Source organism: Gossypium hirsutum, chromosome D02 (assembly GCF_007990345.1).
Source record: "Gossypium hirsutum isolate 1008001.06 chromosome D02, Gossypium_hirsutum_v2.1, whole genome shotgun sequence".
NCBI lineage: Eukaryota > Viridiplantae > Streptophyta > Magnoliopsida > Malvales > Malvaceae > Gossypium > Gossypium hirsutum.
In genome coordinates, this window is record NC_053438.1 from 8231918 (window position 1) to 8246722 (window position 14805).

Below are 14805 nucleotides of genomic sequence, written 5' to 3' on the forward strand. Positions count from 1 at the left end.
GACCATGTTCCATATTTATCAATCCACACAATGCCAATGAGAGGATATCATTAACTCTTTAATTGAACTATGAAATTCACTGTTGCTAGTAAAGCTATGCCATACACAAATCATATACCTAACATACCGGCTATGGGCTCAATCATTTTTAGAACATAAGCCTCCACTTATACCACACATTCATGTTTGAAAATGGATCCCACAAGTTTGAAGATATGATGAATACCATTGATCAATAGACAGTAAAAGATAATATTTAATATGTATTTTTAACTTCACAAACTTTCAAATACAATTTTTTTAATGGAAATTCAAGCTTTCAAAGCATAACACTAATTTCACCCATAATTTTAAGTAAATAAAGGAAAAAATGTTAAAATTATTCTATTACGTTGATTTGTTGTGTTTGAGGACTGTTAGCTTATTGTGGTCGGGCTTTTTCAGCGTGGCCCATTTCATGAAAGTAATTTTTTTACTCCCAAAATATTTAAGGGCCTAAATTGCGGAATTGTAGTTCTTAATTACCATTTATCATCAATAAATAGGCCCGGCTCTATTCAGCGGAGTTATTAAAATTTGAAATTGAAAGCCTCCCGCCAGAAATGAGTTCGAAATAAAACGAGATTTTCAAAATGAAAGAAAAAGAAAATCAAACTCCGCGAAAAGAACACCGACGATCTTTAGATCTCGCCAATCGCCGATCAAATGATTCTCCGGCGAAGAAAACTTCAAAGAAGGTCAGTGATTCTGACCAATAATTTCTCAATATCCTCTCGTCATTGTTTCCTCTGCATTTGCGAGCTAATTTATTTATTTTTCTTTGTTTCCCTTGCAGATTGCTCAGAAGAGTTTAATCGAAGCATTCATTTCCCCGATCGAAGATGATTTACCTAATATTTCTGAAGAGTCCATTGATTTCTCTTCAATTTCTGCCGTTTCAGATGCTAATTTCAACTTTGAAACTACTGAGGTACGAATTATTTACTTAGCTTTTTATGTGTGTATATATTTGAGTAAGAATTGCAGGAGGTAGATTAAATTAAATTTTAATCTGAATGCGCGAATAAGCGTAATCTCTGTTATTGATTTAAAATAATGGTTTATGCGTTTTACTTATGCTTTATTCAACCGTCAATAAGCGCGGTAAAATAAATTTCAAATCTATCTTTATTTTCCGTGAAAAACTGTTCTCAAGGATGAATAGTAGTTTTTTCTTCCCTTCTAAATTATATATATTTCAAGTTCCTTGCAAAATATTATGATAATATGTTCGAAAATTTGGTTAGATAAATGAAAAATGCATAATAGGTAGGTTCGGTTGTTAAATTCTTTGCGTCTGTTTCAGAGCATTGCCATCACATCGAATCCATTACTTTCAAGTTCATCAGAAACTTTCATATCATCTGAAATCGGTCCTTATTCAAAGATAAGCGCTGCAAATAGGGATGAACCAATTGACTTTTCAATGACTGGTTTAGCGGAAGTAGAGATTTTTCTGGATCTTCTAAAACAAGCTCGGTTCCAAGCATTGAATTCTGCTCACTTGGAGAACAAATCCAAGAAGGTTCTAGATGCATTAATCGAGTTCACTATTAAGGAGTTTTACACTATGCCTCAAGAGATAGATAAGCTACAGGAAATTGTTTCTAGAAATGCTCATGTCCGATTTCTCTGCTTATTGACTTGGGTTGTTGCGGTTTCCTTATTTTCCTTGTATTTGTTCTGCTATTCAAGACCCGTTTGCTCTTTCACGGGACCGCCGCCAACTTGAAGGTAACTTTTACTGTTTTCATGTTAATTGGATTTGGATTTTCGGATCATCTTCGTCACTCCATTTTGATGACATGTTACAGTTTCAATGTGTATAGTCTTGCTCTGATCATTTTCATAATTTCGTATTAATAAGACTGATATTGCACATATTAATTAAGTGTTAATTAGTTGAATGATTTTTATATTCAGATGCTTGATTGATTCTAAGATCTCTAAACTTATTGCTAGTCACAATTTTACCGAACAACCCATGTCCCGGAAAATCCCCGCACCATGTCTAGCAATTATGAAAATCAGGGATGCCAATTTCAGCCCTTTTTTTTTTTAAACTTTAGCTTAGATGGTAACATGCTAAAACTTAAATTGATAGTAACTGAAGACTTAAATTAGCAACAAGTACGGCAGTCTGGTTGCATAGATATGCATGTCTACCTCCTTTTTTTGTCCTTAACTGATGATGATTTAATGAATTGGTCAATAATTGAACTTGTTTATTGCATGGTAATAACTTCATGCCCCTTCACGCTTAACAACTAAAGTCTATTCTTTGGGTTGAGAACTCTCAAAGAATTTGAAAGTATGTTGTTTTGGCTCTTATTTTTTATGAAGTACTTCTGTCTAATGATTTTCTAATGATCCTTCAAAAACATGGAATAACTTAGGAAAAATAAACATACTTGTGCTGGTACATACTCATTCGATAGTCCGACCCTTGTCTGACTAACAGTATAGTGTACTTAGATATTTGACATGCCCAGATTTATTTTCCTGCAACTAGACTGTCAAGACCATATATTTTGACCTCTTCATATAGCTTGTGTGTGGCTGTATTGTTTAGTATTCAGTAGTGGGTCCAATGTTCAAAGCTATCACCGTTTCATATTTTTGTTTGTTAGACTTAGCTAAAACAAGTCAACCTATCATTCGCATTATTCGAATGAAATGCAACCAAAGGAAAGCATGACTGCGTGAAAATTGTAGTAGGAGCAACACCAGTCAACTTCACAGTGGCTCTTAGTTCACAGGAATGGACAAGTTTTATATTTATGTTATCAACTATTACTATCCTTGAAGTAAATAAACTATTTAGGTAATAGGATAGGACTGCCTTATAGGGGTGATAATTAGGAATTTGTGAGAAGGAATGGGAATATTCTGAGATGGTGAATCATTAGATATGGAGTTAATATGATTGTATTTAAATTTAAAAAAAAATTATGACAGGTCATACATGATAAACATATTTAATTATGTGTCAAGCACAATATTAAATATAAATTCTTGAGAGTAAAAAGAAATAGATAAAACATTGGTAACATAGATGGTGACACCAAATGAAATCTTATAAACTCTTTCTATGAAAGTGGTTGCATCAGGGGATAAGTGAGTAATAATGTAAAAACTAAACTCGTAGTTGAATCTTAGTTTAGTTGATTCAATTGATTGGATGTTCGATTTAAAAAATTTATAAAAATAATAAACAAATAAATATTAAAAAATTCACAACTAATTAAGTTTTTTATTTTATTTTATTTTATTTTTATTTTAATTTTGGGTTTCTAGTTTTTTTATAGACTGATAACAGTTTCCTCTATTTTTTTTTATACCACCGATTGAATTCTTGGAACCATTAATTTTTAATTCAATTAGTCAAGCTCGATAATTAAATTGAAGAGGATTTCACTAAAGCATGTCAAGTAGGGGATTTTTTCCTCTAGTGATGTGAGTCACCTGAGGGAAGTTAGCTGGATTTTAGAGTTAAGGGTTTGGTGTAATCCACAAAACTTTTGTTTGTTTACGAATGAGAGCATGATTAAGACCCACTTAAAAATGAATAAATACAGCTAAACTTTGAGGCATGGTTGTACATAAAGAGCTGAGATTCGATGTAATCCACCCACACCTATAATATAGTTAAAGCCCTTTTTTTAATGAGAGGTCTAGCTGTACTTAAAAGCAAGGTTTAGTATAATAAAATGAAAATTGGAGTTATCAATGAGGGATTGCGACATAATCATTGAATGTTTTGCTTTTCGCATCAAGTGTTTTTGTGCTAAAATTTGGATTAATCATCAAGATATAACTTTTCATGAATCTAAAATTGACTCAATTTGTTTGTACTTGTGATGCCCAATGAAGGATCTTTATTGGGATCATTAGAGAAATTTAGAATGTAAAAACAAAGGCTAAGAAGTTCCTATAAGCATTTATGGAGTACGTTGCTGTCACTCTGTACTTATAATTAAACGCTGAATGTATTTTTACTTTTTTACGTTGCTCAACCTTATATAACTTTATAGTCCAGCTTAACTATGAAATTGAAATTGAGTTCAATTCAAAATTTTTAATTTTTAAATTTGATTTGAGAAAAAAATCAAATTATTTTTTAACTTTGTCCATTATACTCAATTAAAACTTGTTTATTTAATAAAAGATATTTAAATGCTTAATATAATTAAAAAACTTGATAAACTATTAAATTAGCTTGAAGGCCCGTCTGAAAAATAAAAGAGTTTAAGTAGAAATATAGGCCAAAAAATATATATTTGTAGTAGGAGCAACTTTTAAGATGGTTCTTAGATCACATGCATCCACTAGTTTTATATGGTTCTAAATATGTAATTTTTAAAATTTTAAAATTAGTGTAAATTCGAGTCCTTGAATTCTTATTTTTATATTTAAAAATTTTGATTTTTTCATAGTTTTATTGTTAAAATTGTTTGACGTGGCTGTTATAAAAATAGTAAACTAACTTTTTTAGCACTAATCATTTATAGTTCATTGTTAATTTAATATTTATTTTTTAATAAAAAATAAATAATTACAAAAAATACTTTAAAATTAAAAGTATTTTTTAATAAAAAATATAATATTGTGAAAATTTTAAAACTCTTAAAAATAAAAAATAATTTTGAAAATTTTATTTCAAATAATTTTAAAAAATGGAAAATTAAAAAATGTGTTATTTACTTCATAAATGATAATAAGGTTTCTCTAAACTTTGAGCTATTCATTGAGTTAATATTAAATCAAATTTGAACATTTTTTTTCATTTTAAATTAGATTAATTATATATCAAAAATGTTTTTATGTAAATTTAATTATAAAGTATATAAAATAATTTTTATATAATGATATAAACTTTGAATAAGTTTAGATTAAATTTAATATACTTTTTTTTTGTTCTAAATATATTATTTAAAATAATGTTAGATAGAAATGGACTCCATTTTGGTAAAATACAAAAGTAATAAATGAAGTCTTGTGCATTTAAAAAATTATACAGCATAATTCAGTTTAATTTGAATCGATTTAGATTTGTGTAATTATTTAAAAATTATTTTACATTAATATTTCGTATAATTATAATTAAATTTAATTAAAATTATTTGTGATATATAAATTATTTGAATTAAATTAAAAAAATATTTGTTCAAATATGATGCACGGATTGAATAGAATTTGAACTTTGTAGAGACTTTATTACCTTTAGAAGTGTTTATGGATAAGGTTAAGTTGAGGTTGGATTTAAAAAGAAATAGCTTCGAGTTCGTTTAATCCAAATGAATCATTTATTTGTTTAAAAAAATAAAAAAAAATTATATTAAATTTAATTATAAAATTTAATATTTTAACATTGAGATAGGCAGCATAAGTTGAAAAATATAAACCCAAATTTGTTCTAAAATGAGTTAAGTTGGTTGGATCATATAGTCCATAAACGTTTCTTGTTACCATTCAAGAAGTAAATAATATTGTTTTTTGAAATTTTGACAATATTTTTGGAACTAGACTAATGACCGAATCAGTTAAATCATTGGTTCTTAATTCAATTGGTCCGATCGGTTTAAAATAAACAAATTATTATTAAAATTCAAAAAAATTATTTCAAAATTAGACAAATAAGCGAAGACTTTTTACATAAAAAATAGAGGATCAATATCTCAAAATTAAAATGTAAAAATTAAATTTTAATTTTTAAAAAAGTAGAATGATTTTTATATATTTATGTCATCAAATATTGCAGTTGTTGAAGAAAATAAAATAGTTGGATAAAATGATAGAAGGACAACGTAAAGGAATGGTAGGGTGTTGTAGATGAGGTAGACAGGAATTTGGAGATGGTGAGATATTTTATATGAATTTAGGCCACTACTTGGATAAGAATACATAACATATCATTAGTAAAGGTATAGAGTTATATTGTATTTTATCTCTTTTACTTTAAAAATAAATAAATTAATCTATGTATGTTAGATCAAAGAGTAAATTGGTCATTTTTATTAAAAATTTCATCCATTTTTACTATTAAAAACTAGCATGATTGATAGAATAACCAGATAGTTACATGTGGTGTGCCACGAGTACCTTATGCTAATGTATATGAACCAACTTTTACTAGTAACAATGGATACAATTTTAAACAAAACAACCATTGCTTTCTAATTTAACGTATAAGGACTAATTTATCCATTTTTTAAATAGAAATATTAAAATACAATCCAACTTTTAGTACCAAGGCTTAATTTTTAGTACAAAGGCTTCCACGATACTTTTACTTGAAATTTTTTTTTTCAAATCTCATATATCTAACACAATTATTAGATATTGGTAACATAGATGGTGTCACCAAATGCAAGCTTATAAACTCTTTATACATAAGTGGTTGAATGAGATTTGGATTTCACTATACCATCCTAAGTATTGAGTTTTTCTCTCCTTGGTGATGTGTGTCACTATGAGCTGAATTAAAGCTTAGAGTTTGGTGTATTAGATTAAATTCTACTATTATTCTTTGTTATTAGAAAACGTTGTGGATTTAATTTTTGAGTTTTTATTTGATTAATTTTAGTTATTATATTTTTTGAATTGGTAAATTTTAATCTTTTTCAATTTCAAAATTTTAGTTTTGGCCCAAATACTAACAGTTAAATTTGTTTGGTGAGATTCAATTATTAGTTTTATACTATGCACATAGTTGTAGATTTAGTTTATTTTTTCCAATTGGATCATTTTAAGTCCCTATACTTTTCGAAGTTTGAAATTTTAGTCTTAATGCAAATGATAATCAATAATTCATTAACTGAATTTTTAGTGAGTAATATGTGGAAACAATAAGTTGACATGAGATTACACATATGATAATATGTTTGGCACATCAAATTTTGAAAATAACAAAACTTAAAGGTGCTCACGAGCTTGGTCAGTCCAATACAAGGTATCTAGACTAATTTTTCAAGCCCGAGCTTGTCCCCAATAATGGATTTATTTTTTTTGTCTAAACCCGACAGGTCACCCATATTTGATATTTTTTTAAAAAAATATAATACACTAAGTGCACTTAAAAAACATTAAAATAAAAGTTTTCTAATACATTAAAAAGTATTTATATTTAAAAAAACTTCCTTAAACATAATAAATATTTTGTTGTATTAAATATAATTTTTAAAATTTTACATTTTGGGTTGGATTATTTAGTTCTGATTTTTTTTTAAAAGTTTTGGTAACGAGTTTAATTGTTATTGGGTTAGTGGTTTAGTATAAATATAAATGGCCCCTTTGGCAATTGGCTGATAGCTGATTGTTGATTGTAGTGGTTGATTTGACGAACTGATTCTATTAACTATTCATTTGAAAGTGTTCAATAAAACTTAGTTGATAGTCTAAAGCTGATATGTGTAAAATGACAAATAAGGGCATGTCACATTTTATTGCTAAAGTATTTATTTGTTTATAATACTTTAGTTTTTATTGGGTGAAATTATTGAAATAAAACACTATTAGCAAGGAATTAGAACATTCATTATGGAAATTAATTAGTGAATATTTTTGAAAATTAAAATAAACAAAATTATTAAATTCTTTATTTGCAAATATTAACCTTGTGGAAATTGATAAATATTAATAGTCTATCAATATAATTGTTAACTATATTTTTAGTGATAATTATGTCACACTCTAAAAAAATTTGTCAAGTAGCATATTTCAATTAATATAAAGTTGCATAAGAAATCATTTTACATAATTAAATTGAAAATAAATTAAGAGTACGTAAAAATTCAAGGATGAATGAGTTCGATTGAAAATGAGCCTTAAATTTTACCTAATCTCATTTTTAGGTGGACTTTTAGGCTTAGATAAATGACCAGATCCATGGACAGGTTCGACAGATGTTTACTTTATGGATTTAACAATTATTATTTGAAGAGTATTGAAATTTTAAAAATTAAATTCCATAATTTTTATTAAATACAAAGAATTTAACCGATGTAATTTATCCACAAATCTTTTAGGCGTAGCTGTATAAAAAGAGGTGAGATTCGATGTAATCAACAAACCCCATTTCTCTTTTTCCCTATGTGAGGTGTAGCTGTACTTTAAAGCAACGTTTAGTATAATAAAAAAGAAAATTTAAGTTATCAATGAGGGATTGTGACATAATCATTGTATCTTTGCTCTTCATTAATATCTGTTTTTCTGCTAAAATTTGGATTAATCATTAAGCTATACCTTTTTCTGCATTTAATGAATCTGAAATTGATTCAATTTATTTCTGCTAGAGTTTCTCTTAAATCTATAAATAGGAGGATGATGCGTTTCAGTGAACTTAAACCCATGAACGATATTCATGCCAATTGAGCTAAAGACTCAATCAACCTCTCTACTTATAGTTAAAAGCTCAATGTTTTTACTTATTTAGGATTTTATTGAATTTTAGATAACTTTATAGTCAAGGGTTTCAATTAGGATGCAATTGAGTGGAGTCAAATTTAAGTTGTAAAAGAATTTGACTCGAGCTTAATTCAAAGTTTAAAATTTAAATCTAACAGAAGTTTTGCTTTTAAAACTTAGACTTGATTTGAAATAATAATAAAAAGGAGTAAATTATTCTTTAGCGCGGTCGAACGGACTTAATTAAAACTTATTTACTTGGTAAAAGATAAACTCGATCCTTTACCTTTTTGCTCGAGTCCAAACTCAAATTTGAATCATAGTAATTAAAAAGTTCGACCAAGTGTTGCTGTGATAATGAATTCGTCTCTCTTAACATCCATTTCCTTTTACTGCCTACTTTTACCCATCCCACAATGAAGAAGGCCTAAGAAAAAACAAATTTTTGGCATGATTACATGAACTCAAAGATTGTAGAGATGACATCTTGGCAGCAGATATTGTACATGTAAACCCATGCTATAAAAACTGCTCTTTTTCTTTCCATTATTTTTGGAGTCATACCAAGTAATGGGGCCATGTTTGCTCTTCCTTTCCTTTCCTTTCCTTTTTTCTCACTTGATATCTGCTCTATACATGTCATGTTACCTAAAAAATCTGCTCAAAACTTTTTTAAAATTATGTGTCAGCTGTCTTTTTATTTTCTAAAATATTTGTATCCCATTTATATTCCCACTTAAATATAAAAATTATTTACTACCATAAATATAATAAATGTTTTATTATATTAAAAACATTTTTTATTATATTAAATATTAAATATTAAATATAAAATTTTATATTTTGGGTTGGGTTAATTTTTTTTTAGGTTTTGGGTAATGATTTAATTCTTTTTGGGTTAGTAATTTAATATAAATATAAATATAAATATAAAATTATTATTTAACATATATAATCAATATAATATTGTCTTATACCATAAAGTCGGAATCAAGCTAAAAAATATTGCCTAAGGTCCTCCCCATATAAAAAGTAGACTTTAAAATTTACCCAAACTCATTTTTCGAGTCTTGTATTTTATCTAAATCTTCTCATTTTTTAGGCAGACTTTTAAACTTAAACAAACGACCTGAGCCATGAGTAATTCTCCTCTCCCCCTTTAATTAGAACTTGGGGTGAGAATTAACTCTTTGGCCAAATAAAGTAAGATAGCTTTTCAATTTTATTTTGATGGAGTAATAATTAGGGTTGAATCCCCATTTCCAAATCTGGTTTAAAATAAATGTTTGAAGCACTCCCTCTTCACCATGCTTTATTATGTCGCACACAAGGGAGGCAGTCTCTCTGGCACCTCATTATGTCAACTAATTTTCATTACATTATTCTTAATCTTTAGAAAAAGAAAAAAAAAATCAATTGGCATGCACATGGTAAAATGATTTTGGCTGTTGATTATATTAGAATTTGGGGCATCTGCTTTTTATTATCTCAAGGGAAAGAAAAAAAATGGGTTTTCATTTATATAAATATAAATATTTTTATTTTTTCCTTTCCATATTATCTTTTTCATTTTAGAATTTGACTTATAAATAATTTATTTGATTTTTAAAAATAAAAGAAAATGGCAGAAAAACTACCCCATGACTCTTGCGTTGGAGAAAAAAGAAAAGAGGAGAAATATAAATATCTATAAACTTAAATTACAAATATTATAAAAACACACAAATTAAATAAGAGGAAAAAAAAAACTCTACTTAAAAAGTGACCTTATGCAAACAACCTGTTGACCCAATGACAAAAACATTATGTTGTAGGCGTGAGAGCTTAGGTTCAATCTCAAACAACCCTATTTCTATCTCCCGATCAACAACATCTTGTTCATCTTAATTGTAACCTTCAAAAGAAGTCAAAAGACGCTAATGTGTAACTCTAAAAAGTTAAAAAAAATTAATTTGATATAAATAAAAACCATTTACTTAAACAATAAAACAATATTATAAATAGATATATAGATTAAATATTTATAATTAAAGCATTATAAAAATCTAGTTAAAAAAAACTAAATTAATATGTTTAACGATAAAATTTAAAATTATTCATATTCTCAACATTTAAAAAAAATTCTATTTAACTTGTTGCATGCACACACGTATATAGAAATTAAATTATTAAAAAATAAAATAAAAATCTAATAAAATAATTTAATAATAAATATAATGTTTAAAATACAATTAATTCAAATAAATATTACAAAAGTAACTTCCAACAAATTAAAAAAACAATCAAAAGCATAAATAATTAAAATAATTAAATTGATAATGCCTAAATTACTTCTATCTATTCTTAATAACTTCCAAAGGAGTTGGTTTTTTTTTTGATGAATTACAGGAGGAGAGTTAAACTGTAACTAGCGCGACTTCAATTCAGGTCATATTCGGGACAGTAAACACTCTGATCATCAGGCCAATATAGGATTTAAGGATTATATAGATGTAGACTATTTTCTTGAAACTATTGGTTAAAGTAATTATATGGTTTTGATTATATATATTTAATATGTTTAAAAAATCAATTTATTTTTATATTTAAGTATATGTTATTTTTATGGGATGGGGTTTATGAAAGCAAAAGAGAGAAGATATGGGGGGACCCCAAATGGCATGAAATGCGGAGCAGAGCATAACTGTCCACACCTCAGAAAGTAGGGAAAATTCCAAAACCCCCTTCGCTTCTCCCAACAAAATACGAAACAAAAGCCCAAGCATAACCATTGTAAAGTGCCCACCCAAACACCTAACCCACATCCCACAAGCGTTTTTGCCCTTTTTTTTTATTATTATCAACCAATCATCATTGCACGGTGTGAAAATGGGAACCACCCGGTCAATTAGTGGAAGCCAACACGACACCTGCCTCCAATTACACCTTCACACCTCATCTCTCTTTCCCTTCTTCTTTTCTCCTTGCTAATTTTAATATTTTGGGACACTGAAATTGTGTGGATTTGCTTGGTTTTGAGGTAAATTTTGGTGGAAAGTCAGCTTTCTCAACTCTCTTTTTTTGGGCCAATGCAGAGTATTGCAAACCCAGGTGGAAATGGTTTAGTATCGGGATTTAGATATTTATGTTTGATTTTATCTACAAGAATTATCAAGAATTCACGAAATAAAAATACTTTCACCGTTAAAAAGATCTCAACGTTTCCTCTTTATGAGATTTAACTCATAAAACCTAGAGATAAGATCGAACATATACTCTAAGCCCAATAACAAATCTGATGAGGGAGTCAATGAAGGACACTTCACAAATTTCTCCTTGAATAATCAAAATTCCCTCAATAAAAATATACATTTAATGTATTTTATTATTAAATTTTAACTAAATCGATGTTACAAATTATTTAAGCACCGATTTAATTAAATAAAATATTACAAATGTAATTTTGTCTTATTTTGCTTTTATATAAAAAATTATAAAAAAAAACTTGCACTAAAGTTTATAAAACCTTAAATTTGTGACTTATGACATTATGCATCAACAAGGGTGTGGTGTGGCTTGTTTCATCGTACAAAATGCACGTGTCAAGCTAGCTAAGGAAGGGTGGAAGCGAAGGCGAGCCCCCTATGGCTTATCAGCAAATCCCGGCTCATTTGGACTGGCCCTTACCATTTCACTGCAGCAAAGGTCGCATCCACTTCAGCCAAACCCAATATCCTCCAACCCATAAGCAATAAATAAGCGTTTCCAAGGTAACTTTAACGCCTCCTCTCCTCTCTCTTTAAAAACAACAAATTATCGATTCCGTTCTTCTCTGACCATCTTTCTTCTCTCAATTTTCACCGCCTCTTCATCACATCGGTAATATTTTTCTTTTCCTTTTTTTTTGTGGAATTTTGATTTAAATCTGTTTTTTCTTTTATCTAAAAATTCTGAATCTGAACTCCTTTTCCAGACAGTTTTAGTTATAATTCACCGAATCGTACGGTGAGAGAGAGAATAATAAGGCGTTTTGTCCGGTGAGATGGCATCGTTGATAACGAATCCAGTGACGAACACAAATTCTGATCGTAGCAAAAGGAAAAAGAAGAAGAATTCTATGGTGAAACAGAATCTTCAACGGAGCCAAAAGGAAGATCATGCCAGATGGAAGTCAGAGGCGCAGCAGCAAATCTATTCCTCAAAACTTCTTCAAGCTTTGAGTCAGGTCAGTCTCGGTACTCCCTCTCCTTCGGCTCCACGCGGTGGTCGAGCTGTCCGTGAAGCCGCTGATAGAGTGTTGGCGGTTGCTGCTAAAGGGAGAACCAGGTGGAGCCGGGCCATTTTGACGAGCCGGCTTAAACTGAAATTTAGAAAGCAGAAGAGATCACAGAGAGGATCCGCTGCTGCCGTTGCTGCCGCAACAAGGACTAGCCGGTCGAAGAAACCGAGAGTTAGCGTTTTGAAATTGAAAGCGAAAAGTGTACCGAATGTTCAAAGAAAAGTAAAGGTCCTAGGCAGATTGGTTCCCGGTTGCCGGAAGCAACCGTTACCGGTAATTCTTGAAGAAGCAACTGATTACATAGCGGCACTTGAGATGCAGGTTCGAGCCATGAGCGCTCTCGCAGATCTGTTATCTGGCTCCGGAGCCGCAAGCTCTAGCTCGGCTCCTCCGCCTGAGTGGCCAATGCCGCCGACCAGCCAATGACGCTTTTTTATTCCCTTAATTGACAAATGCCAAGTGTCATCCTCATCTTTTTCCCTTTTTTTAATTCTTATTATTATTATTATCTCCTCTTTTGCCCTTCTCTCTCTTTCCTCATCAATCACCTCTTCTGTTAAATACATTATTCTTCCCTTTCATTTCACAAAAATAATTTAAATATCTCACATTTCATTTCAATTTACTACATGAAAAAAGAAAAAAGAAAAAAGGAGGGATCGTCCCCCTTACTATGCATACAAACAACTCTTCTGGAAATATATTGGAATAAGCAAAATGTTTTATGATTATTTTGTAGGGTTTGATTTTGACGATAAGAAAAAAGAGAGGAAGCTGGGTCCAAACTAGGGTAGGTGAACAATGCACTTGATGCTGCACCCATTTGGCTGCTAAAGTTAATTTTTTTTCTTATTCTTTTTCATTTTTCAGAATATGATAATTGTATTTACTTCTAATTTAATTTGAAATTGAATTGAGTTAGATAAATAAAAGAGATATAACTCTTTCGGTATTAATTGTTTATTTATAAGCTTTAAACCCTAAATTTTACTTAAAGAATTTTGATATTTATTTAAAAAGAAGTTTTATTTAATATAATATCTAAGTTCTAACTGCTAGGCACGGGTAAGAAACAAAGATATTTTGTATTTTATTTTTGCATTATAAGAGGAGGGTAAAGTCTTAACAAAAACACAACTAACACGGTTCGAATTTATGTCACATTTAAAATGGTAATCATCAAGATAATGCACAGGGTTAAAATATTTTGCATTTTTAGTATACCTACATTCCAATACCATGATTTTGCGGGTCAACATCATTGATGAGAAAAAAATTAAGATTTTGCAAGCTTGAAATTTCATTCTATTCGAAAATATAATAGACAGGACAAAAGGTGTTTGAGTTTTTGAAGATGGAAAAATTATTTAGATATTTTATTCAAGAATCGAGGAGGAATTAATGAATACGAGATATGGATGGAAATAAAAAGAGCAGAGCAGAGTCCAAAAGTTGCGGAGGGAGCACGGGGGCGGCAAAATAGTAAAGAGAAGTGTGGCAGGCAGTTGGGTGACAGTACATGTGAGAGAGAGGCGGCCGTGGAAACTCAAATGGTGGATGTGATTGAGGTGAGATTGGAGCAGTGACCATCTCTCCTTCAATTCAACGGGGATTCATGCACTGCCTATATTCAAAGATGACAGCCTGCTGGTGGTGGGTTGAAGTTATGGGTAAATGACTCACTCTCACAGTGCAACTAATGGGCTGCCATGCCTTGCCTTCTGCATCAGCAAAATTATCAAATAGGGGATGGGGTTTGGCAGAGACGACTACCGTCTGAGACTAGACACATCACACCTGCTCCACCCATCCCAATACCGCCAGTCAAACATTCTTTTGTACCAGAGACTGCATTTTATATATGACCAAGGCAAGATAAGGCAACGGCCAAGCTGTGAACAAGGGTCAACTGTGGTGTTGGTATGAGTTTGATTCTTCTCATCTATGCCCATGCACAAGCTGAATTTGAGGTGTCAACATCCACCCACCGGCCACTTGTTGGTTCTGATTGGATGTCCAATTTTTAAGCCAACATTACATTTCATTGCCTCTCCTTCTCCCTTGGGAGTATTCTTTTTACGTGAGTTTGAAATTCGTCGCTT

The 14805-nt window shown here is 30.0% G+C and overlaps 2 protein-coding genes across 5 annotated transcripts; both read left to right on the forward strand.

Annotated features, from left to right (window-relative positions):
* Positions 1–576: 576 nt before the first annotated feature.
* LOC107908373 (uncharacterized) lies at positions 577–1946 on the forward strand. The gene is made up of 3 exons (XM_016835552.2): positions 577–737; positions 836–970; positions 1346–1946. Exons 1-3 carry the CDS (start codon positions 633–635, stop codon positions 1769–1771), a joined length of 666 nt encoding a protein of 221 aa, XP_016691041.1. The 5' UTR covers positions 577–632; the 3' UTR covers positions 1772–1946.
* A 10029-nt stretch (positions 1947–11975) lies between these two features.
* Positions 11976–13655, forward strand: LOC121203166 (transcription factor bHLH148). 4 transcript variants are annotated; one of them, XM_041088221.1, is made up of 2 exons: positions 11976–12194; positions 12398–13655. In XM_041088221.1, exon 2 carries the CDS (start codon positions 12467–12469, stop codon positions 13127–13129), a length of 663 nt encoding a protein of 220 aa, XP_040944155.1. In that variant the 5' UTR covers positions 11976–12194; positions 12398–12466; the 3' UTR covers positions 13130–13655. The 4 variants fall into 4 exon arrangements, with proteins under 4 accessions (XP_040944155.1, XP_040944154.1, XP_040944157.1 ...); XM_041088220.1 differs by having other exon boundaries at positions 11977–12303; XM_041088223.1 differs by having other exon boundaries at positions 11977–12303; positions 12402–13655.
* The last annotated feature ends 1150 nt before the right edge of the window (positions 13656–14805 follow it).